Here is a 24,727-nt window from a genome sequence, read left to right as displayed (position 1 = left end):
AGATGTGTTCTCCAGTTGGGTAGCCACTAAGCAACGCCTGGATTTCAAGAACCCTTCAGTGCGTGGGGGAACCTTCCGGGAGGCCGCCATAACAAAGGTTCCTGGATAAGAAGTGTTCATCAATGGACTAGGTATCTGTTTGTAATACAAAAGATCAAAACCAACATGCATCATGTGCGGAAATTGTGGAGAAACGAACGCCTGCTTTTTTATAAATGCAGGTCGATCGAGCAGTTAACCTTCAACAAATGGTAGGGATTAAACCACAAATGAACTACGCTAATAAAAGGGCGGAAAACAACAAGTGATAAAGAATGAAAGTCTATTTGGGAATCAAAAACCACAACTCACTCGAATAATCTTACATATATTGTTCCAATCCTTCTTTAAATCTGACACATTGCGGGCTGACATCAACAGACTTTAACTAGATAACCTCCCATCAAACATTCCACTGTTCATCCCCACAATGTCTTGTAATCACACTTGCTGCCGCCCTCTTACTCTCTTATCGTATCTAAGGATTTCCTCGACCCGTTGTGGTACTGTTCGAAGCTATCCCATTTGACCTGATGATAGAAAGGCTGCGTCTTAAGACCACCGGTCTAATTTGGTCCACTATAACGCGCCCTGGGGTGCGTACAGGCGACTCGAACGCGTGTCACTCCCTTGATTGCCCTGGGTTTGCAAACCATGGTAACTCCAAAGCCTTCGACGCCGATAATCTTGAGGATGGATCTCGTCTCAGAAGGGCCTCCACCACACCCACGGCGTCCACACTCACCCCTGACTGCCTCAACACCTCAAGAATATGCGTGTCCCCACCAAGACAGAAGCTGTAAAACGATGGCATATCTACTTCCGTTGAGATCTGAGCAAGAACCCCTGACAACATGTCACTTCTTGGCTCGTTCCTCGCGGCCGTATCAAACGGTCTCCGTAACGTGAACAACTCGTATATAATGCATCCCATGGCCCATAAGTCCACCGAAGATCCATAGCTGTTATCATGGGTTGACACCGGCAATATCCCAAGCACCTCAGGTGCGGTGTATCCAACAGTACCGACCCTAGTCCGTAGCTGTGTGTTCACCATTCGTTTGGACACACCAAAATCTGTTATCTTGACATGGATGGGATCAAGGGTGACCACAAGAATGTTCTAGCCATCATCCTTATGTCAACACAGAACAACCAACGATAAGAGTATAATATATATCCATACCTGCGGCTTCAGATCCCGGTGGCAGATTTGCCTCCCGTGTAGCACTTTAATCCCATTCAAGATCTGCCGCGTGATCTCTCGACTTGTCCCCTCAAGCACTGGCGAACCCCCCTGTGATTCGATGAATGTACTAAGGTCTCCACACTCAACGAACTCCATCACAATATAGGTGAATTCCCGATTGCTATACCAGCCGAGGAATTGAACGAAGAGATCTTGGCTCTAGATTAAGGCAAAATTAGGAAAATTGTAATCGTGAGAAGATGAGGACGTTATCTTACATCTGAAACCGTCGACAGGACATTGATCTCTTTGGCGCATATGGCAGCATGTCCGAAAACTCGTTTAACAGCACGGAGATTCCGAGAGGGTCCTGACTGAAGCATCACCAGAGTGCCATTAGCGCCACTGCCCACGGGACGAGAGTCTTCCCACTCGGCGGTGGCGGTGGTGAGGTTGGGGTAGGAGTTGGTGAGCGTATGGACAACAGATTTGCCATCAGGAGAAATGATTGTCTCGAGGTGGTGGCGCTTAGCTTCGGAAGAGAAAGCTGCCATATCTGGGGATGAGATTCGTTCCTCTGTGTTTCCTCCACTACCTTCGGGTGCGACTTGAGGCCTGGGTGAGTATTAAGTCAGTAAATCTAGCCGAGGCTTCTCCCCACCTATTTCAAATACTGTGCCTCCTTGGTAGTCGGGGAAGGCAGGAGTGGAACGAATGCATATATACCTTGGAATAAGTACAAGGATCAGTTTCAATGAGTTCCTTTGTTCTTGTAACTGAGTGGCTATATTCTGAAGGGCCTCATACCCCTTTAACCGCTCCATGTATTCCAGCACCGATTTCTGCTCATGACGGTGCATATGAGATAGTTCCCTCCTCACTCTGTAGTAGACTCCCTCTGCGTCCCTTCGTATGGTAGTAAGAGCTGTGAGAGACATCATCCCATCCTCTTGCAGAATCTCACCAATCCTTTCCAACAAATGGGGGAATGCATCAATATCTTGACAAACTTTCTCTAGCAGAGCTGGGTATTTCCGAAGCATAGTATTGAGCGTGGACTGAGCAATGTAAGTTACAACGCCCACTAAACCAAATATGGGGGCTAATATGGAGATGACGGTAAGGACTTCCATGGCGATACCGCCCCTGGATGTACGTCTCCGCGGCGAGGCCCTACTCTAGTCAACAAAGCCCACCGAGTACCGCAAAAACTCGCTATCTCCGGCCAGGGATTATCTCCTTAACGATTGGTTGAAGGGCGTAGATCAGGTCCGTTTATAGTAATTTTGATCTCATATGCACAGCCAACTTCTCGAGTTATAGCGGTATCATAAAGGCTTTGCGGAGTTCGGTCTGTTAATTAGGGTGATTTGGCGATGAGGAACTGTGGAATGACGAGGCTGAACGGCTGAGGCTTTACCCCGCGTCCAAGAACCTTTGTCATCATATGTTGTGGCGTGTGGCGTTCGTAAACAACTTAAAGGAGGTAACTGAGGCGCCTGGCTACAGAGAGGGTTAGGGTTGGGTTAACGCTTAGGATGACGTAGAACACGGCGGAGCCGGAAATCCAGTGTAGTCGGATGACTAAGCTGCCCATCATCTTGAAAGAATCCCAGCTTGCAAACGCCGTACCATACGAACCACAACCTTTTGATTCCTCACGATGGTTAGGGTTAAGAAACGTGATTTGAGTGTTCAATACCAGGTAGAGAGGAAGGATCGCATTCACAGGGCACTGACAAAGAAGGCAAAACTTAAAAAATCCTGGATAGTGCTATCATTAGAATTTGGCATACCTATTTCTACGCTAAATGATAAGTTCAACTCTCGGCTTTACTTAAGAAAAACCATCTGCCATAGTGAGGAGTTAACTGTTTACTTGCAATAAATGTTGCTGTTCCTGTTTGACACTAGTTAATAGGCCACACTATTGTATTACTCACGTCCTGATAAAGTATGTTATTCGCCAACGTATGACACCTGGAACTCAGAGTACACTTTGGCATCTACCTTCTTTCTTGTGTAGGTAACAAACCCGCACAGACGCTACAGCGGCTACTTAGGTGATCATCACGCTCGTGTCCCTTGCATCCGGGCACCAATAGCGCGAAAGCGCCCACTTAGTCAGCCGCGCGGCTGACCCCCAAGTTAGGCCTCCAACCTCGACACACTCCCGTCCCAACCCTTCTTCCCATCCATCCGTCGTCCTCCCCAGCTCTCCACCGCCGTTCCATTCTCCGGTTTCACCTCCTCACTTCGCACGTCATTCCGCGAACCACCCCATAAACCCCTGGTCACAGCCACCACAACCACCACAACCATGACACTCGGGTAACCCCCCCCCTCCCCTTCTACCTCCCCTCCTACCTCCCCCCATCCCCCTACGCGCACAGCACCACTAACACCCCCAGAACCGAAACCACCAACGTCCTCTACCGCAACCTCGACGCCCTCACCTACATCCTCTCCCCTGAGCAGCTCAGCGCCATGACCGAGTCCGAGCGCAGTACTGCGCTACGGACGCTCCTCGTCACGGCCAAAGCGGCGTCTCGGCTCGCCGAGGCCGTGTTTATAGATGCATCGCCGGGAGGCGCTGTGGCGGAGACGACGGAGGAGGGGGAGGGGGAGGGGGAGCGTGAGGGAGGTGGCGCGGCGAAGATCACCGAGGAGGAGGAGGAGAAGGGGGGTGGCCCGGTGGAGACCAGTGAGGAGGAGGTTAGGGGTGCTGCGGCAGAGACGACTAAGGAGGAGGGGAAGAGTGGTGCTGCGGCGGAGAGACCCGAGAAGGAGATTAGGGGTGCCGCGGCGGAGACGCCTGAGAAGGAGGTTAGGGGTGCTGCGGAGGAGACGGAGGAAGTTGTGCTGTGGCCGCGGAAGGTGGCGAGGGATACGGAGGGAGGGACGGTGGTGCTGGGCGGGGAGGGGGAGGCGGATGCTATAGTAGAGGTAGGGACAAAGAGGAGGAGTCTACTTTGGCTAGGAAGGCGGGCGGCGAGGGACTCGAAGGAGATAGTGGTGATAGGTGGGGAGACTTATTGAGGGCTAAGCAGAGACGGATGTGTTGGATGTTTTGGTCGGGCTGCGGTCACCGGGGGTGGTGTTCTTGGCTTGGCGGCGTTTATGGCGGGGGTGGTGTTTGTTTGCTTGTTTTTTGGGCTAGGTGTTTGGGGTTTGGGGACGGGGGATTATGTATATATATATAAGAGATTAATAGAAGGGTATTTGCATGGAAGCACGGTTTTTCTGGAGGAAGGCTTGTTAGAGGGGACTGTTGTGGTGCGGCTTCTCTCCGCTAGATTTTTGATTCGGTATGTTGAATCAGGCCGTATTGCCATGGCATCGCATCGATACGGCTTTTATCAAACTGTAGTGCCATTTACAGACCATATTATTATGGCACGGTTACTGTTAGGTACGTGTTGCCATGGTGACGAGGGGTTACGGGTGCCACAACCTGCTACTTCCAAACAGTGCGCGCCGCATCCTGAGTTTTATTCGTCATCAGCGGAGGCGGGGAGAATTGTTTTCTATGTGCAGCGCGGAATTCGGTGCGATAGTCTGGGCGGCGGTCGGCGTTACTCCCGCAGTAGCGAATTCCGTGAACAGAGAGAAATCACGCATTTGAATCTGCGAGGGGGCCGGGAATAATTAAACTCCTTGGGTAATTGTTTACTTTACCCGGTGGAGGGCTTAGTTTAAGCGTGCGAAGGGTTTACGATAAACAACGTAATCACACCCCCGAGTTCAAAGAAAAACACACAGAAGCCTAGAGCCCAAACAAGATCCCTTTGCACCACGAGGCGCGCGAGTGTAACATGGGTCCCGCAAACACCGAAACTGCTCACCGCCCGGGTCAATCTCTAGGACACCGGCAGAGACGCCAGTAGAACATCGTGGAACTATTCCAACCGATGTGAACATCCACTAGCGAGGAAAGACTATTTATAACCCACGCCTGAAACGCCGTATCAGAAACGCACGAGGCCTTTGCAGCCAGTCTACAGTTCCAAACTTCGCATACAATGCCGCAAAGGTGCTATACCAGACCTGCAAAAGCCCGAGCGATGAACCTTACGGCATCATCCGGTGGGTCGAGCGGTACCGGAGGTGCGTCATACACTATCACTCGCTGGCGTCATGTGGACTGCGATCGAGGGAGTAGGTGATTGGTCGCAGTGATACTACTAGTAGTGTAATGCGGGCGAGACAGTGAAGTTTCAATGCGCTTAGGTATGTATATATATATCTGCCTTCTGTTTTCTCCGGATTAAAGGTTACTGTAGACCTGCAGGTCTCCTTTATCCGACCAATCAGCAGCCTGGAGGCGCCTGGTTGGTAAGTCAGCCTGGCGCGCGACTGAGGCGCAAGCCAGGCCCCAACTCGACCCATTCCTTCTTCCAACCTTCCAACTCCAAGCCCGTTATCTGACCATCCTTTCCATCCATTCCACATACCCCCACCCCCATCACCACCACCACCACAACAACAATCCCCAATCATGTCACTCGGGTATGCGCCCTCCTCTCCCTCATTCGAGCACCACTAACACTCCCAGCACCGAAACTACCAACGTCCTCTACCGCAACCTCGACGCGCTGACCTACATCCTCTCGCCCGCGCAGCTCAGCGCCATGACCGAGTCCGAGCGCAGCACCGCGCTGCAGACGCTCCTGGTGACAGCAGAAGCCGCAGCTCGGCTCGCCGAGGCCGTGTGTACGGAAGTAGATCGGAAGAAGGGGGAGGGGTGTGCCGCGGCGGAGATGACCTAGAAAGGGGAGGGGAAGGGGGAGGGGTATTGCCCGGCGAAGACGGCGGCGGGGATGGAGGAGACGGTTACTGCTGCGGAGACGGGTGCGGTGAAGAGTGTGGGTGGGCGGGGGAAGCGGTGGGGGTTTGACGCGGATGGAGTGTTGAAGCTGATGGATGTGGAGGACGCTTGAGGGCTGTTGGGGGTTTGGTCGGGGGGTGATCGGTGACAGGTGGTGCATTGGAGTTGTTGCCTTGGTGGCGTTTATGGCGGGGGCAGGGGTTTGTGGCCGAAGACCTTTAAGGATTGTGTTATATAGAAGGGATATGAGTGAAAACAGGCCTGCCTATTGTATATGTTTAGGGACATTGTAGACTAAGCTACTACTACATATCTCGTCTACTTAGGTAGTCAAACCTTTGCGGCTGAAGCGTGATGCGCCAATCATCAATGCAACCCCGCGTAATTCAGGCCTCAACCCTAACCCCTGCCTTTTCCTTCTCCACACCTGCGCTCTTCCTTCCTACCCGCAACCCACCCCGCAGCCCACCCCACCCCACACTAACCTCCGCACAACACCGGCCACAATGACCCTCAGGTATTCCCCCGCCCCCAAATCCCTACCTCCCATAACCACTACCGCAACTAACCGCCGCCCAGCTCCGAGATAGTCGTGCTACTCAACCACCTCACCAACTCGATGAACAACGTCACCTCGCCGGGCCAGCACGCTGTCCTGTCCACCGACGAGCGCAAAGCCGCTATGGAACACCTCAAAGCCAGCGTCGAGGTGCTAGCGTCGCTCGCCGAGGCTGTGCGTATAGATGCTGCGTCGCGAGGAGGCGCTGTAGCGGAGACGACTGAGAAAGGTGAGGAGGGTGCGGCGGCGGAGACGACTAAGAAGAAGGAGGAGGAGGAGGAGGTTGCGGCAAGAAAGACGACGGCGGGGATCGTGTTTCATTACCCTTGATGAACGCCTCTGGGTGTGGGGCTTAGTTGCTCGTCATGTCGGCCTAAGGGGTTTAGGGATAAGGTATATTATACTTAAGAGATGAATGCAAATGGTTATACTTATTTTATATGTTTTGCGCCGCTGTAGTAGTAGATATCCCGTCTAGTTAGGTAGTGAAACCTTCGCGGTTGAAGCGCTAGTCATGGGTGAACGTTGCAACCCCGCGTAATTGCGGCCCCCCACCTAACGCTTGCTTTTTCCTTCACCAACCTTCCCTTCTCCACCTACCCTGGAACACACAACCCATCTAACAGCCCACCGCACAACCACACCAAAATGACGCTCAGGTACCTCCCCCCACCCCCTCACCCCCCCCCCCCCCACAACCACAACCACAACCACAACCACAACTAACTAACCCCACCCAGCTCCGAGATACTCCTCCAACTAAACCACCTCACCGGCGTGCTGAGCCGTATCACCACGCCGGACCAGCACACCCCCCTCTCCACCGACGAGCGCAAGGCCGTTATGCAACAACTCAAGGCCAGCGTCGACCTGCTGGCCAAGCTCGCCGACTCCGCGCTGCATATGGATGGGCCGCGAGGAGGCCCTGTGGCGGAGACGACTGCGAAAGGGGAGGAGGATGTTCCCGCGGCGGAGAAGGGTAAGGGAGTTGCCGAGGCGGAGAAGGGGAAGGTAGTTACCGCGACGAAGCAGGTTGTTGCCCCGGTGGAGAAGGGAGAGGTGGTTGCAGTGGCGAAGAAAAAGCCTAGTGTTTCTACGTTCAATGCGAGGCAGAAGGTACCGGTGGCCGCGGGACTCTCTTCTCTTTCTTCTGATTCGTCTGATTGAGCGGGGATGGGGGTTCTTGGCTTGGCGGCGTCTATTCCGGGGGTGAGGTTTGGTTGATCGTTATGTGGTGGTTTATATACTTAAGAAATGAGTCAAAATGGTCCTCGTGCTGTGTATGTTCAGGGCACTCACAGTCTATCTATTATCTGTTATGTACTGGATTAACGATTTTCTTAGACATCCCTCTTGTCCTTGTCAACTCCCTTCTCAACTCCGCCAAGAGTTCGTGAAGTGCGGGGTCACTCCTCACTACAGACTCTGCTTTGGCTTCATTTGCCAAGGCAAGTCAAAATCTCCTCCTTTTGGATATCGAGCTCGAAGGTCACCTCTTAAAGACCACCAGCACCAGCCACCCTCCTGGATTCCCTCTTCATTGACGGACCCACCCTCTACGCTCTCACGAGGTATTCAACTACTCACCCTTATCGTCTGCCTTTGAGGTGGATGTGCGGTTGATGGCAGACCATAGTCATTACAGTTGGGGTTGCAAGATGCATGTTTTCTTTGGTTACTCTTTTCTTTTGTGTTATCCGGAACTTTTTTCCCTTTTTCTTAGGCGGGGGTTCCTTAGTCATCAACCTTGTAACAGGAGAGCGGTTGGTAGCATACCATAGTTACTATAACAGGGACCTGGCATTGGGGATGGGTCCTTATGCCATAGTCTATGACTGCATGCAGTAATTGTATCTAGAAACAATTTATATGATTTAAAAAAAAAAAAAAAAAAACCGATTTTCTTAGATTGTTGCAGTCTGATTGGTCGACACCGACATGGTGTTTAGTAAGCACGATACATCAATCTTTGAGCATGAAACCGCGAACGCCCGGGCACGGGATTGCACCGCCGAGCGTTTATCTTTGTACAATTAAATTAAAAAGCTCTGTATAATTAAATAGTGATATGATATGATCTGACTGGGAGTAGGAGGTGGTAGACGAGGTGAACGGTTTGTGGGAGGAGGAGCTGGAAGGGGAGGTAGAGCGGGAGGGGGGAGGTGGGAGAGGGAAGCTGGGGGGAGGTGGAAAGGATGGATTGGGGATTGGAAAAGGAAGAGAGGGGGGGTGGAAGGAGTTGCCTCTACATATACATTGTATATTTACCTAATCATGATACTCATAATCTAACAACTCGCGGTGCGAGGTGGCACACCCCTAGTAGCTACGTACTACAGCGACACCTCGCTATCCCATCAACCGTAGCAACCGAGTTAAGGACCCGATTGGGTCCCACTTGAAATAAAGTGACCTTTCTTAAATTCACAGCAACACCAGCTTCGTGAGTACTATATTAGGAGCTCTTATTGGGATCGGTTGATAAACTTTCCCGCTTCTTTGTTATTAGTGAACAGGGCTGGATTATATCGTTTTTGTGTTTTATCGAGGTTAGAGTTGCAAAGTACCCAATTGGAACCTCAGGCTTCTACGGTTCATGGGATAAGAAGCGCCGCTATAAGAAAACCTTGCTGTAAGAAACGCGCCATAGGGTACACGCTAACAGCTTTACAAAATCTTAGTTGCTATAAGATTTTGTTATAAGAAACGAGAATTGCCAGCACCTTGGCGTTTCTTAGAGCGAGGTGTAAATCTTTGCGGCTGAAGCGCGAACCGCCAATCATGAAACACCACAACCCCGCGTAATTTAGGCCTCAAACCTAACCCTTTCTTCCTCTTTCTTACAACCTTCACACTTCGATCCCTTCTCTGCCACCCTACCGTTAATTTTTGGGAAATCCACTATCTCCGCATCAGGAGAGGGTATGTCCGAACCAATGAAAAGGGCTGCAGTTGAGGGCGGGCACCTGTAGCAACCAATTGTGAATGTATGAACCGTCAACGATGTTAACCCAACTTTCAACGAGTCAACAAAATGCCAGTCGTACCCGACCAGGGCCAAAACCCAAGTTGATCAGAGACCGTATCCTCAAGCCAAGCGATATCATTCCTATTCGGTTCCAGCAACGTACCTGGAGCCAGCAGCAGAAAGTACGAGCGTTGGTCTTCTTGTATCATCACCGCATACCAGTAGAAATAGTTGTGAAAGGATTGAAAGTTGGGACGGGTGATTTCCGCTGCCCAACACAGATAGAAGCATCAGATTTATTTGGCGTTCCCCAGCGGACACTAAGCGACTGGGTACGGAAACAGGATACAATAGAATCACTTGCAAAATTCAGTTCTGTCCGTACTCTTCGAACCTTTACCCCTTGCAGATGGCCTGATCTTGAGACCCGCTTGTATAGACAGTTTTTAGAGCGGGGAGAAAAAGGGCAAGCTGTACGCCGAGGATGGTTCAGGGTACATGCTGAGGATATATTCAAGGATTTGTTTCCTGAGGCGGAAACCTCTGTTTTCCGATTCTCGAATGGATGGTTTTCCGGGTTTCTTGGCTGATACAGAATCAGTCTCCGATGCATAACAAAGACTGCCCAGAAGGTGCCAGAGGACTACCGTAATCTTGTAATCAGTTGGCTTCGGTTCAACTGTCGGAACTCACAGTTTGATCCCTATGTTTTCTATTCTCAACGAGCTCAGATTGGTGATGGATTTCACATCAATAGACCTCAAAACCGTTATGACCTATCCAATATCTGCAATTTGTATGAGACACCTATACCATTTGAATACCTTGCTGGCCACACGTACAATAATATCGGAGAAAAGACAGTCTGGGTAAAAGAGTCAAGAAGCGGTTGGGATCAATGTCAGGCTAGTTTAGTGTTATGCATTTTTGCAGACGGATTTAATAGGATACCTCCTATGATTATCTTTCATGGACAGGACAAGCGGTTGGGGTCAGAGCCAGAAAAATATCACCCTGGAGTGATTGTGGAGTTCAACGACACTGCGTATGTGACTGAAATTCTATTCATCAAATATATCGAAAAGTATCTACTACCGGCACTAAATGGAAAACCCTCTCTCTTTGCCATGGACCTATGCAAATCACATAAAACACCCGCTGTTTTAGACCTCCTCCGTTTAAATCAGATCAAACCTAGTCTTATTCCCGCTGGCTATACTAGCCTGGTACAGCCATTAGATGTTTCTATTAACAAGCCCTTAAAAGAATATGTATGTAGCTTGACAGATGAAGTAATTAGGGATTGTGAAAGTGTCGAGACATTTGAGAAATGGACAGTTAGTCATAGGCGGATATTAACTACATGGACTGTTGGGGACGCTTTGTACCTATTTGCGGTTGAAAAAGATGAATTAATTAGAAGGGTGTTCCAGAAAGTGGGACTTTCACTTGCTGCTGATGGTAGCGAAGATGATCAGTTAGCCATCAAAGGCTTCAAAGATTTAGTCATTGGTGATTGGAAATTACCTGTAACCTCAACCTCGGATTTTGCAGATGTAGACAGAGTTCATGATGAGGACGATTCTATAGAGTTTTTAGCATCCGGGGAATAATTGATATGATATCACGTACCTGCACCTCTCTGCATATGCGCCGAGCCTTTTTCTCTTTGGTCCGGACATACCCCCTCCTGTTGCGGACATAGTGGATTTCCCAAAAATTAACGGTACATCCACATCCCACTCTCCCACACACCCAACCCCGCATCTCTCATCTACCCCCCCCCAAAAAAAAAAAGAAAAGAAAGAAAAATGTCCCTCGGGTACAGCTCACTCCCCTCCCTCCTCCCCCATTACTACACCCCACTAACCACACTACCTCGCCACTAGGTCTGGGATACTCACCCTACTAAACCATCTCAACAGCGCGGTAAACAACGTCGCCTCCGGCAACCAGCACACACTGCTATCACCAGAAGAGCGCAAAGACGTCATGGACCATCTGAAGGCCAGCGTCCACGTGCTGGAGAAGCTCGCGGAGGTGGCGCTTGTGGAGGCGATGACGGCGCGGGAGTACCAGGCGATGACGGCGGGGGAGTACCAGGCGCAGCAGGGCACCGGAGGAGCTACGGGCGTTGAAGACAATGGATTTAAGCCGAACGAGGGGTGAGGAAGGTGTTGGCGGGGCGGCGGTGGTGCATGGGGAGGTCTATGGTGCGGATTATGGAATAGTCTTATAGCGGCAGCGTTTATGGCGGAGATGCTATTGTTTTGGAGCATGTTTCTAATAGAGAAATAAATACTCCTCCCTGTATCATGCTGTATGTAGCACACTTAGTCAGCTCCCCTCCGCGGCAAGCGTTGCAACCGCGCGTAATTCAGGCCTCCAACCTAACCCTTCATATATACTTCCCTCCATTTTCCACCTACCCCAGCTCCAGCTCCACCTCGACATCCCTCTCTCCCGCTCCGCACATCTCATCTAATACCCCCCTCCCAAAAAAAATGTCACTTTCGTACGGTTCCCCTCCCATTTCCCCCCCATTCCCGCACCGCACCGCACTAACACCACCCACCAGGTCCGAGATAATCACCCTACTGACCCACCTCAACGGCACAGTGGGCCACGTCACCTCCCCCGGCCAGCACGAACTGCTATCACCGGAAGAGCGCAAAGCCGTCATGGACCATGTGAGTGCCACCGTCGAGGTGCTGGCGCAGCTAGCGGAGGTTGCGCACGTGGAGGCGCTGACGGCGCATGGCGGTATGGAAAATGTGGGGGATGATGATGTAGCGCAATTCAGGCAGAGGATTAGGGCTGCGACAGATGAAGAAGGGGAGGGGGCGGAGAGGTCGGCGAGGAAAGGGAAGTCGAAGCCGAAGGGGGAACAGGCCCGGAGAAGTGAAGAGACGTTGAGTGCTTTTCTTGGGGGTATAAAGAAGTAGTCGGCCGACCTAGACAGTCGGACCGGTTCATAAATAGTCGGGGTTGTGTGGTCCATAGGTCGATCCAGAGTGGTCCAGCTACCCAATCTTTACGGCGGTGTTTATAACTATCATGAGTTCTTGGACTATGATTCGTGGATTTTATTTGAAATGTGATATCCATAGTTCTGTTCAATAGTCTGGAATGCTCTAACTTCTTTGGTAAGGAACAGGGGTTGGGAGTTTCATTGATCGAGGCAGCATTTATGGATGCTTCTGATAGAAAAATAAATACTTGGTATGTCGTATACACTTAGTCAGCCCCTTCCGTCGCAGTCTCCAGTGGTCTAGGCCGCCAACCAGGTGAAACCTATGAACAAGACTGTTACTGCATGCCTTACAACGGTTTTCTTGGCGGCTTCTTGCCCGCATGAAATAGCGATCGTGTTCAGAGGTGGTGTGACATCACAAGTGCATCTCTAACCTCTAACATCCAAACTAAGTCAAACTTCCTCACCGCCGAAACCACGCCACAAGACACCACCCCCACCACCACCACCACCACCACTACACCACATCTTCCGCACCACGATTGCAAACCTCTCATACAAGAATGACGCTAGCGTATGTCCCCTCCCTCCCAATCCCCACATCCGCCTTCCCCCCACTCCCATAACCGCAACCACGGCTAACCCTTACCCCCACTAGGACAGAGATCCTCCCACTGCTCGGCCACACCACCAACAGTCGCCTCCACTGCCCGTAGAGCACTGCAGGTTAGCCCTTCTGCAGCTCGTTGCGACAGCCGAAGCCGCGGGGACGCTCGCCGAGGTTGCGCGCGGCGAAATGCTGACCGCAGGTGCGGGGTGTAATACTGACAGAATTAAAGCCGAGACAGACAGACTGAAGGCTGCAGCGATGATGGTGAGGAGTGAGAAGATGAAGATTGATGCGGAGACGGAGAGACTGAAGGCAGAGGCGGTGGGGATCAAGGTGGTGGCGGACACGGTGGCGGGGATGGACGTGGCGGGGTCAGTGCGTGAGACGCAGAAGAAGGAAGTAGAGAGGCTGACGGTTGGGGTGGAGCGCGTGGTGGCGGCGACGGTGAAAGCGCCGAAGAAGGTTGAGGAGACGAAGAGGAAGAATTCGGAGAAAGCCGTGAAGAAGGTTGGGGAGACGACGAGGAAGACTTCGGAGAAGGAGCGGGCGGTGGTGCCTAAGCTGCCAAAGAGGTGATAAGGTGAGGTTGGAATTTGACGGGATGATTGGAGGGGAGTTCATGGTGCTGTATTAGCTGGTCTTTTTTTGGCGGGAATTGTTTTGTTTTGTTTTGTTATTGTTCGTCGGTACTTAATGAGCCCTTTCTGTAATCAGTACATGGTTAATACAATATGTCAGTGTGGAAACGTTGAGGTTCACTTCAGGGTTGAGCGGGCACTCGACTCCAGGCGTTACGTACTCGTCATTTTTCTAGCCATCTCTGCCCAATCATTGAAGGGCAATTGCGTCTAACACAAAAGTGAGTTCGTAATCGTGTAGAAATCTTCCGGCCCCAGTTACGGCTTCGGGGGTTGCTGTGTCTCTTGTGGTGGACCAGAATTATCTGGCGGCGGATACGGGGCTTAGCCACCTTTGGTCCGGTCACTCTCACAATTGCGTCGGGTAATCAATCATGCAGGAACAGCAAATAGGTGGTGAGCTTGTAGGCAGAACTCGTAGGTAGGTAGAACTGGGAGGTAGGTAGGTAGGTGGAACTAGTAGATAGGTAGGGAGGTAGCACTGGTAGGTTGCGCGCAGGTAAGCAGAACACGTAGGCAGGTGGGTAGGTGGAACCAGGGTTGATAATGACCCGAGGGTCGTACTGATAGGTTAGTAATAGGATTGGGTCGTGAAAGGTAAATATTATAAAAATCACAGAACACGGTTCTAAGTCGCAGAACATTGAGTAAAACGAGTGATCTATTGTGATGACGGTTGAGTTAGGTGACCAAGGGATAAGCCTCAAGGGTATCTAGTCATTGGGACATACTCGTAACGACCACAGTAGTATTAGACTCTTGTTTTGACATGTTTAGAGTCGGGTGGCTCATCCTAAACAGAATTGAATCGAGGTTTACTCCTCCAAGCTGGTAGGCTTTTCAGGGTATAAAGAGAACAATAGTATGGTAAGGTTGAGTTAGTGGTTTTGCAAGGTTCAGGAGTTACCTGTCCGGGATTGGAGAGAAGAATATCAGTATGCAGAATCGCTTGTCTATTGTTTTCTTCTGCTTTATTCATTTCATTAGTATTGGGAATGCGGACTTTAGAATAGGTGAGGAGATGTACCAATAGGGGACTACAGCAATTTATTTCAGGGGATTGTTAAACATACTTGGAAGTTGACATTGTCAGCTGGCATAAGAAGATATTTGCAGGAGATTGCCAAAATCAGTAAATATCAGTGCCGACTCAGGGTTTTGGGACTCAAAATTGTTCACTTCAAAATAGGATACTGATTTGTAGCAAAACCGTAGGGATTATTTATCTCCAAAATTACGAAATCTGACCGAAAAGTTTTAGATTTTGACGGACAGCTACCAATGACAATTTGAGATATAATAATAAGTATATTGGTAAAGATATTATAAGATTGATGGTATTATTTGACTCGGAATAGTATTTCAATACAGTATTGCAGCCAAGTTGGCAATTGGAGAATACTGATATCACGTTTTAGGTATTATTAATAAATTTTCCTTGAAATATTGGTTTTGCTCAATACAACAGCTGATGGAAATATAACTTTCCTAATCGAACAGTAAGGTTTGGAAATCTCGGATCACGCTGACAGTGAAAAATTATTTCAGTCGAGAATCATTACGATAAAAAATCTTTATTCGAATTAGAAATTTTGCAATCAGTTATCAATTAGTATTCATTTCAATGGTGGATAATGATACTTTCCTCCTTCTCTGATTCTACTGTTACAAGTAAATATCTACTTCTGAATTATTCGGTAAAGAGTAAAACTGTTACATGAATAAAAAAAATCTTTTTTGAGTTAATTGAATTTAGTGTAGTATATTATAATCATAGAGGTTTTGATATACGCTTTTGCAAAATTCCTATTCAACTGGTGAACAACTCATTTGGCAAATTCAAAATAGTTTATTGAAGTCCCGTTAGTTGGAAACCCATTCAAATGCATTTGAAGTTAGGGGATAAGAAAAAAGTCACAAACAAATAAAAATTCATAGTATCCGAATTGATCAAATCTTTCACGCAATTTTAATATCATTAATCACATGAAGTCTCGTCTTGTGATGCTAAGCGCCCCAGAGACCCCAGACGCTCCAGACGACACAAAGCGATTTCTTACCTGCATACCGACAACTGTGCCTCCAGTGATGAGTGCCCCACGTCTCTTTGTCAACGAACAGCGTCGGGACAGGTTAAGACGTAAATTTGTCTTTTGGCGTCTCCACACTAGTATATTTAGCTCGGTTAACCGCTTTCAATACCAGTTCTTCCTGACAAAATGAGATTACTCGGCAAAAGGTACATCGACTAGGATATTGTTTCCGCGAGACTATCAAATATATTCGTGTATCTGTCTATCCAATTCTATATACATCATTATATTTCTTAGCGCCCTACTACCTCCGCGCGTACTGTCTGCCTGACTACCTACCTGTTTAATTGCCTACCCCTCTACCTGCTTGCGTTCCTACCTACTAATTAGGAGTTTAATTGACATTCATTTTGTGCACCATCTGTCATCGATTTGAGCATAGATTTGATGCTGATTTAGGTGTCGAATTGGTGCAATTAGTCGACGTCTTATGTCTGTTTGAGCGTCGATTTGCTGTTAATTTAATACAATTACCTGACGATTCAGGCATCAATTCAGGCGTCGATTTGACGCTGTCAATTTGGTGTTGTTCAGCAGTTTGTAGTGGTGTCAGAACAGTCGTCAAAGTGCAGAGGTAGGTAAATACGTATCCAGGCATCGCTGCTGGTAGGAGGTTGGTGTATAAGTAGGCATCGCTGCTGGTAGGAGGTAGGCATCGATGCTGGTAGGAGGTAGGGGTTGAGGTAGGTGTCGAGAGCAAGATAGGCAGCTAGGCAGGTAGGTAAGCAGGTGGGGATCCTCGAGATGTCAAATCTGACGTCATTTGCTAGCGAGGTCAGGGCTAGCGCCAGGACTTAGGCAGAATATCACATATTCGTCACGGTGTGTCGCGTTTTGGGAGGCGGTGGGGCGTCAAGAGGCGAGATGTAATATTTGGGACGCCTACTAGGTGTTAGAAGGCGAGAGGTCATATTTTGGACGCCTACGAGGCGTTAAAAGACGAGATCTCACATTTTGTATGTTTACTAGGCGCCAAAAGACGACGTGTCACATTTTAGCAGCAGCAGTACGAGGCATTGGTAGCAACAGATGAGTTTTTGGGCGCGGAAAACGAATTTGGACATCTGGACACACGGATCCATCCTGTCGAAACCCATTTTTGCTGATGGTTGAAATCCTGATTCAATAACATAATTGAATATGAGTAGTATCGCAATCTCATTATCGATAAAGGCATTTCTAGGAGTTGAGCTTGATACTTTTGAATTCTGTTGATTGTTTTTAAAAATGTCGGTGGGTTTAAAGAGGGAAAGGTGGAAGTCCCATATCATACAAATAGTTTGTTAGTAACTTTGTCGACAGTAAGTGTAATTAGTTTGCTGCTGTCAACAAATATAATACATATTGCTTGTTCAATAATAATTGATGCAATTGAATTATTAAGGACGGACACTGGCACTTGATAGGAACCAAGTATAATTTGTTACTCAAAGAAAATTATAGGAAAGCCATTACCACGGACAGCAAATTGAATTCTAAAGCAAATATTAGTACGCAAAGGAATAGTTAGAACCTTTCCCTATTCGATAAATATTCACGAGTAAAGGATTGATTTTGAGGAAGTCCTGTTGTAGGTTAGGGTTCTGGGTAACTTTTAAATGTCTCCTCTATAATTTGTTATTATGATTTAAACAATGTCTAACAGATTCAACTTAACTACAAAAGGTAAACTCCATATTATACTAGTTATAACCTTCAAGTACTATTATTTGGTTAATTATATTGGATCAGTTATTTATAGTTATAACAAATATGAAATATAGAGAAAGGGAACAACGAATCACTACTATAGTGTTAGCATCCATCAGCAAAAAACGGGTTTCACCAGGACGAATCCGCGCGCTCAAAGTCCAAATTCGTCTTCCACGTCCAAAACCTCGTCTGTTGCTCACAAAACCTTGTCCCGCTGCCACCAAAAGGTGATATGTAATCTTTTGGCACCTAGTAAGCATACAAAATTTGATAGGTCGTCTTGTAATGCCTATTAGGCATCCAAAATATAACATCTCGCATAGTCGGCATTCCAAATATGATACCTCTCTCTTGACGCACCACTGCCTCCCAAAAGGTGACCCACTTTGGCGAATCTGCCTAAGTACCGGCGCTAGCCCTGCGCTCGCTAGCGAGTAACGTCAGATTTGACATTTCGAGGATCTCCACTTGCTTACCTGCCTGCGCAGCTGCCTACCTGCTGCCTACCTGCTGCCTTCCTGCCTATCTGTCTACCTTCCTCCAGACACCTACCTCAACACCTACTTACTACCAGCAGCGATGCCTACTTCGTCACCTACCTCCTACCAGCAGCGATGTCTGAATACATATTGACCTACCTCTGAATTTTGACGCTAGTACTGACGCTGCTATAGACTGCTGAACAGCACCATATTGATAGCGTCAAATCGACGCTTGAATTGATGCCTGAACCATCAGGTAATTGCGTTAAATTAGCACCAAATTGAAGCACAAACCGACATCAAGAGGTCGACTAATTGCACCAAGTCGAAACCTAAATTAGTATCAAATGTACGCTCAAATCTACGGCTAAATCGAAGACTGGCGGTGCACGATATCAACGTCAATTAAGCTCCTATTAGGTAGGTAGGTAGGTAAGAAGGCAGGTGAGGAGGTAGGCAAGCAGGAGCGGAGGGAGGCAGGTAGGCAGGCAGCTGCAGGGGTAGGCAGGCAGGTATAGAGGTAGGCAGTCGGGCTTGGGGGTAGGCAAGCGGGCAGGCAGCGTGCGGAGGTAGGTAGGGTGCTAGCAAATATGTACAGTACGATGCCAGTCGTGAGGGTCAGGCGCGGCGTCGCAACGCCGCGCGCGCAACCAGATTTCCACAACCTTTTAACGGCGGGTTGGTACACAAGATATTAAATATCAAATTATTGTTATTTATCTACTATTTAACAACTATACAAAAATTCAGCTCTCCAAAGGATCAATTGTGGTTGCTGTGCTGGTACCCGTGATGGTTCGGGGGGCGTTGCGACGCCGCGCCTGACCCTCACGACTGGCATCGTACTGTACATAGAGAATTAGATAGACAGATAGACGAATATATGTGAAAGTTGCGCGGAAACCATGTCCTAGTCGATGTACCTTTTGCCGAGTGATTTCATACTGCCAGCAGAAACTGCCAGCGAAACCCGTTAACCGGGCCGAGAATACTGGTTTGGAGACGGCGTTAGACTCCAAAAGACGAATTTGCGTCTAGACCTGTCGCGGCGACGTCTTTCGGCAAAGAGGCGCACTGGCTCTGTTTCGGTACGCCCCGGCGTCGGTCAACAGGTAAGCAAATGTCTTGGGGCATCTGTGGCATCTGGGGCATCTCAGGTACCCAGGTCCTGCAAGACGACATGTCACTTTTTGCTGATGTATGTGTATCTTCATGTTTTAGGTTTTGTTTCGCTTTCATAGTTTTAAGTAACCGTTGCTCTATTTTTTCTGCGAGAATCGTTTATGGGTAAATTGATATTTGGTTAAATAGTGAAGCAATAATTTATTTAATCAGCAAGAATGATAATTCTTGAAATAGGGCGCTCGACACGTTTCATAGTTCTGGAAGATTCTCATCATTTCATTATAGTATTCGTCATCGGCGTATGACTCACTTTCCTATTAGTCATCCTACTACTCACACGTACATGACTCATTGTATCTCTTTTGTACTACCTTTCATTAGTATAAATACGGGGCATTCCCCCTTAGCTAGCACAATCAACACGATCAATTACTTTACTTCTCCTACATACTTTCTCTAGGTTATGAGCCCGGAGACCACTCACGCTTATACACTCTTCACCATTTTTACCACAAAGTACACTTTCTCGTTTCACTTTCAATCATGTCTGAGAGGAGCATCAAAATTCCCGCACTCCCATGCAAGCTGGATGGTCAAGGCCATTACACTGTATGGAGGGACCTTGCTACCCGCATGTTGAAAGTTCACGATCTGTGGAACTTGGTCAATGGTTCGAGCAAGCGTCCCGTGTTGACAACCACCACCACTACTGTACCTACCACGGCACCACAAGAATCAGGAAGTGCAGCTGAGGCTGAAGAAGACGAAGAAGAAACCTCCGACAATGCCGAAGAAATCAGCGACTGGGACAAAAAGAACAACCTTGCAGTTGTATTCCTTCAATCTAACATCGAATTCGAAGTTATTCTCACGCTGACACCGGCCGACACCGCTCACCACCTCTGGACTCAACTCGAGCACAGATTCGATCGGAAAACCGTCGCCTCCCTCCACTCGCTCCTTGCCAATGTCGTCACACTACAGTACACACCCGACAAGGGCATCAAGGAACATCTAACCCAGTTCAACACTCTTTGGTCATCTCTCCTCACTCGAACTAGTAACTCTACGGACAAGACCAAAGACCCACTCGGTTACCACCTTCACCAACTCGCATCTGTTTCAGAAGCGAAGGCATCCTTCCTACTCCTCTCACTCCGGCACGAATCCCTCGAATCAGTCGTTGACAACCTGCAAACCAAGCCCAACGTCACCTTCGATGACGTCTACGGAAAGCTGTTGGATCTGGACTCACGGCGCAACAACGATGGACAAGCGGCTGGAGAAGCCTACACAATCAGGCGAGGAAACCCAGGACACGGAAACAACAACAGAGTCAGGAGGCCACGTAACAACGAAACAGGAAATCGGGACGTCACATGCACCTGGTGCACCAAGAATGGAGAATATGCAAAAGGCCACACGTACAAAAATTGCCGGAAACTCAAAGCTTTCAGAGACAAGGAGAAGTCCGCTGCATCTGGCAACCTCAACGTCGCATCTGGTACTGCATTTCACACAAAACTCGACCTCTCTTGGATCCCCGATCTTTCTGGCCTTCCCGCACTCGAAGAAACCGATGTATTCACAATGCCGGTTGACTTCGACCTCACCAACTTCTCAGATGACACCTCGGACATTACCATGGAAGACTACTTTGGCTTCATTGCAGGACCTTCCACCACCGACAACAAGGCATGGATCTTCGACCCTGGTGCAATCAACCACATGACCGGGACACTGGTTACCGACCCCACTCCCCACACTGGAACAGTTACTGTTGGAGGAGGTCGCAAACTCCAGATAACCGGAATTGGCAACGTCAGCATCAACGGATCACATGGCCTGATCACTCTACAGAACGTATTCTTGATCCCCGAACTAGGCAATACCAACCTGATGTCTTGGTCTTGAATCGCTAAAAAGGGATTTACAACAACTGGGACAGAAGACGGCTTTACCATCTACAAACCGAACAGCAAGGAAATCATCGGGATCGCTAACGCAAATAGTACTGGTCTTTATATTTTTGAAACCAACGAACCATGCGCACACCTCTCTGCCGCCAGCAGCTTCTATGACTAGCACCAACGGCTCGGACATCTCCCCGCTTCCTGGCTCTCACGGCTTCGCACCATGGTCGCCGACCCCAAGTCACTCCCCAAATCTGGTCACATGGAAACATGCAATACATGTGAACTCGCCAAGTCAACCAAATCTCACCTCGCTCCTCTCACCGAACCACAATCCAAACAACCACTGGAACTAATACACTCAGATCTGAGCGGCAAGTTCTCGACTCCTTCTCTGGGTGGTTTCAGTTACTATATCACTTTCATCGACAATTACTCCAGGTACGCTCACCTCTACTTCCTCAAAAAGAAGTCAAATGCAGCAGCTGCCACAGAATAATACATCGCATACATGGAAAATCAATTGGACAAAACGGTTAAACGGTTTCGAAGCGACAACGGTGGCGAGTACATCTCCAATGACCTTCAACAATTTTTCGCCTCTAAAGGCATAAAGCATGAATTCACTGTACCTTACTCCCATGAGTCAAATGGAACAGCAGAACGCTTTAATAGAACTATAGCAACAATGGCAAGATCCGCCTTGCTCGATCACAAGCTCCCAAAAAACCTATGGGCAGAAGCGATCAACACCATGGTATACGTCAAAAATCGCCTCCCGCACAAATCACTCCCGAATATGACACCATACGAAGCACTTACCGGAAAGAAACCCTTTATTGGGCACCTCCGATCCTTCGGTGAAACCATGTTCATACACATACCCGTCGAAGCACGACCAGCTGGAACAAAACTGGATGCAAGGGCCATAACGGGACAATTCTGCGGATACGGAGACTCTGAAAAAATCTGTCGCGTCTACATACCATCACAAAGGAAAATAGTTCTCTCTCGTCATTTTAGGTTTAAAGGTACATCCGTAGGGGAAGAAATCGAAGTCAAAACAAAAACCGATACACCCCCTAAACCAAAACAAATCGAGATCAAACAAGAACCACCCTCACGTCCGTCAACACCAAAACAACGTAGGACATACGACGACGACCCAAGCGACGACGACATGATCAACCAACAGATAATGCGCGAAACCATGGAACATTACTCCGACACTGATTCGGAAGACCACGCAAGTATAGTGGGGGCCGGCTATACGAGGCCCGCCACTGAACGTACCCCGCATGATGATAATGAAACAGATACTGATCAACCGAGACGTAACCCAGCACGGGAACGGAAACCTCCGGTCAGATACTGACACAACATTCAGCATGACACTACCCTAACAGAACCAACAAACTACCACCAAGCGATCAACAGTCCTGACTCCGAAAAATAGCAGAATGCTATGAAAGTTGAACTCGACTCACTCGCAAGGAATAACACATGGAATCTGGTCAACACACCGGATCACCGCAAACTGGTTGACTGCAAATGGGTATACAAAATCAAACTCGGGCCCGATGGCAACCCCATACGGTACAAAGCCCGACTAGTTGCAAAAGGTTTTTCAGAGGTCCCTGGTCAAGATTTCGATCAAACCTATGCCCCCGTCACCCGATACGAATCCATCAGACTACTCCTCGCTCGCTGCCTTCAAACCGGCGGCCAATGCGATCAGATGGACGTCGCAAGCGCATTTCTATACGGCGAACTTAAAGAAGAAATCTACATGAAATCTCCTCCAGGCTACCCCACTCCCGGCAAAGCATGCAAACTAATCAAATGCATCTACGGACTCAAACAATCATCAAGGGAATGGTATGCCCGCCTCTCAAAAGCGCTAATCAAAATAGGATTCAGAAAAGCAGACTTCGACCCTTGTGTCTTCATACACAAAACAGGGGAAGTTGTCATCGCAATATACGTAGACGATATCCTCATCTTCTACTGGTCCGTTGAACGCAAAAACCGCGTCAGCCTCCTACTCCATTCTGAATTCGAAATGACGGAAACTGGCACAGCCAACTGGGCACTCGGAATCCACTTGATCCACACTAAGACTGGCATCATCCTATCACAGGAAGCTTATCTCAAGCGTGTACTTATCAAGTATGGCTTCAACGAATCCAGACCTGTGACAACACCTATCGACAACAACGTCCACCTCCAAAAAGGAACGGAAGCTGAAAAAATCGACGATCCAACAACTTATCAGTCGATAATTGGTTCACTCATGTACGCAGTCATCGGCACTAGACCCGACCTCGCCTACACCGTCACCATGCTTTCACAATTTTCCTCCTGTCCCACCAAGGCTCATCTAGCTGCAGTCCATCGCGTCCTCCGTTATCTCAAGGGCACCCTCGATTGGTCACTCCATTACACCAAAACGCGACCAACTGCACTCATCGGCTACAGCGACGCAAGCTATGCCTCCGACATCGACGATCGCCGCTCATTCACCGGCCACTGCTTCATGCTAGGGGAAGCTCTCATCTCCTGGCGCTCTTATAAGCAACGATCTGTCGCCACTTCTACAACTGAAGTGGAATACATGGCCCTTTCGGACACCAGTCGACAACTGATCTGGTTAAAGAATGCAATCCACGAGCTAGAACGAAAACCGAATCTATCTTTCATTCTTCGAGGCGACAACAACGGCTCTCTCTCTTTGGTTAAAAATCCTGTCTTTCATAAAAGGTATAAACATATTGACGTACATTTTCATTTTGTTCGGGAACGGTTTGAGGATGAATTATTTGAACTGGAATATATTTCTACGAACGAGAACGTGGCGGATTTACTTACAAAAGGATTGGACAAAGGCAAACATGTTTTATTTTCTTCTACTATTCACTGTGGCTCACGAGGGGAAGTCTTGAAATAGGGCGCTCGACACGTTTCATAGTTCTGGAAGATTGTCATCATTTCATTATAGTATTCGTCATCGGCGTATGACTCACTTTCCTATTAGTCATCCTACTACTCACACGTCCATGACTCATTGTATCTCTTTTGTACTACCTTTCATTAGTATAAATACGGGGCATTCCCCCTTAGCTAGCACAATCAACACGATCAATTACTTTACTTCTCCTACATACTTTCGCTAATAATAACATATCCATTGGGGCCCAAATACAAAAAATATTTCGATTTTCATTTGTATCAAGTAACTAACGCCCTCCGGCAAATGATTTTTTCAGAAAAATATATTTCGCAGGTGAGAATGATTCAAGAACGCCTCTATAGAATTTGAAACAGATTCCGCCCAACCCCTATAATCATCAGAAATCACCCGATTGATTAATGCTTTGAATATTTCGTGTTTTTTTCCCAACTGGGCATAATGAAAAATGCTAACATGTAGGGAACTCCGAGTTACGTCAAAGTTGATTTATTTTCAAAAGCTTTCAGTATCTTTGATAAGAATCTGTATTACCATGGTTGTAGAAAAGGATTAATAGTTTAGATCAATGTGGTTGAGTTGCGGATCGGTAACAATTTTGATGGTAATTGTTGTGGTCGGGTTTGACTGTCCGCCACTGTACCCGATT

General features: G+C 48.3%; 7 protein-coding genes across 7 annotated transcripts; 6 read left to right on the top strand and 1 right to left on the bottom strand.

Annotated features, from left to right (window-relative positions):
- Positions 1–500: 500 nt before the first annotated feature.
- Positions 501–2,361, bottom strand: LAJ45_10321 (uncharacterized protein; the record flags this gene model as incomplete). Its single annotated transcript, XM_046119848.1, has 7 exons — positions 501–605; positions 693–725; positions 785–1,162; positions 1,226–1,447; positions 1,507–1,835; positions 1,890–1,954; positions 2,036–2,361. 7 exons carry the CDS (start codon positions 2,359–2,361, stop codon positions 501–503), a joined length of 1,458 nt encoding a protein of 485 aa, XP_045966985.1.
- A 530-nt stretch (positions 2,362–2,891) lies between these two features.
- On the top strand, positions 2,892–4,267 carry LAJ45_10320 (uncharacterized protein; the record flags this gene model as incomplete). The annotated part of the gene is made up of 4 exons (XM_046119847.1): positions 2,892–3,087; positions 3,150–3,160; positions 3,381–3,559; positions 3,640–4,267. The coding sequence occupies 4 exons, from the start codon at positions 2,892–2,894 to the stop codon at positions 4,265–4,267; spliced, it is 1,014 nt and encodes a 337-aa protein (XP_045966984.1).
- Positions 4,268–5,726: 1,459 nt separating this feature from the next.
- Positions 5,727–6,168, top strand: LAJ45_10319 (uncharacterized protein; the record flags this gene model as incomplete). Its single annotated transcript, XM_046119846.1, has 3 exons — positions 5,727–5,737; positions 5,784–5,937; positions 5,998–6,168. 3 exons carry the CDS (start codon positions 5,727–5,729, stop codon positions 6,166–6,168), a joined length of 336 nt encoding a protein of 111 aa, XP_045966983.1.
- A 394-nt stretch (positions 6,169–6,562) lies between these two features.
- Positions 6,563–6,945, top strand: LAJ45_10318 (uncharacterized protein; the record flags this gene model as incomplete). Its single annotated transcript, XM_046119845.1, has 2 exons — positions 6,563–6,573; positions 6,636–6,945. The coding sequence occupies 2 exons, from the start codon at positions 6,563–6,565 to the stop codon at positions 6,943–6,945; spliced, it is 321 nt and encodes a 106-aa protein (XP_045966982.1).
- Positions 6,946–7,263: 318 nt separating this feature from the next.
- Positions 7,264–7,782, top strand: LAJ45_10317 (uncharacterized protein; the record flags this gene model as incomplete). Its single annotated transcript, XM_046119844.1, has 2 exons — positions 7,264–7,274; positions 7,356–7,782. The coding sequence occupies 2 exons, from the start codon at positions 7,264–7,266 to the stop codon at positions 7,780–7,782; spliced, it is 438 nt and encodes a 145-aa protein (XP_045966981.1).
- A 3,793-nt stretch (positions 7,783–11,575) lies between these two features.
- Positions 11,576–13,379, top strand: LAJ45_10316 (uncharacterized protein; the record flags this gene model as incomplete). The annotated part of the gene is made up of 6 exons (XM_046119843.1): positions 11,576–11,748; positions 11,823–12,098; positions 12,162–12,514; positions 12,694–12,805; positions 13,011–13,131; positions 13,221–13,379. The coding sequence occupies 6 exons, from the start codon at positions 11,576–11,578 to the stop codon at positions 13,377–13,379; spliced, it is 1,194 nt and encodes a 397-aa protein (XP_045966980.1).
- Positions 13,380–13,425: 46 nt separating this feature from the next.
- On the top strand, positions 13,426–13,743 carry LAJ45_10315 (uncharacterized protein; the record flags this gene model as incomplete). Its single annotated transcript, XM_046119842.1, has 1 exon — positions 13,426–13,743. One exon carries the CDS (start codon positions 13,426–13,428, stop codon positions 13,741–13,743), a length of 318 nt encoding a protein of 105 aa, XP_045966979.1.
- Between the last annotated feature and the right edge of the window lie 10,984 nt (positions 13,744–24,727).

Source organism: Morchella importuna (genome assembly GCF_003444635.1).
Source record: "Morchella importuna strain M04M26 chromosome Unknown Morimp01GS044, whole genome shotgun sequence".
Lineage (NCBI taxonomy): Eukaryota > Fungi > Ascomycota > Pezizomycetes > Pezizales > Morchellaceae > Morchella > Morchella importuna.
The sequence above is the reverse complement of the archived record's forward strand: the minus strand, read 5'-3'. Positions and strand labels throughout refer to the sequence as shown.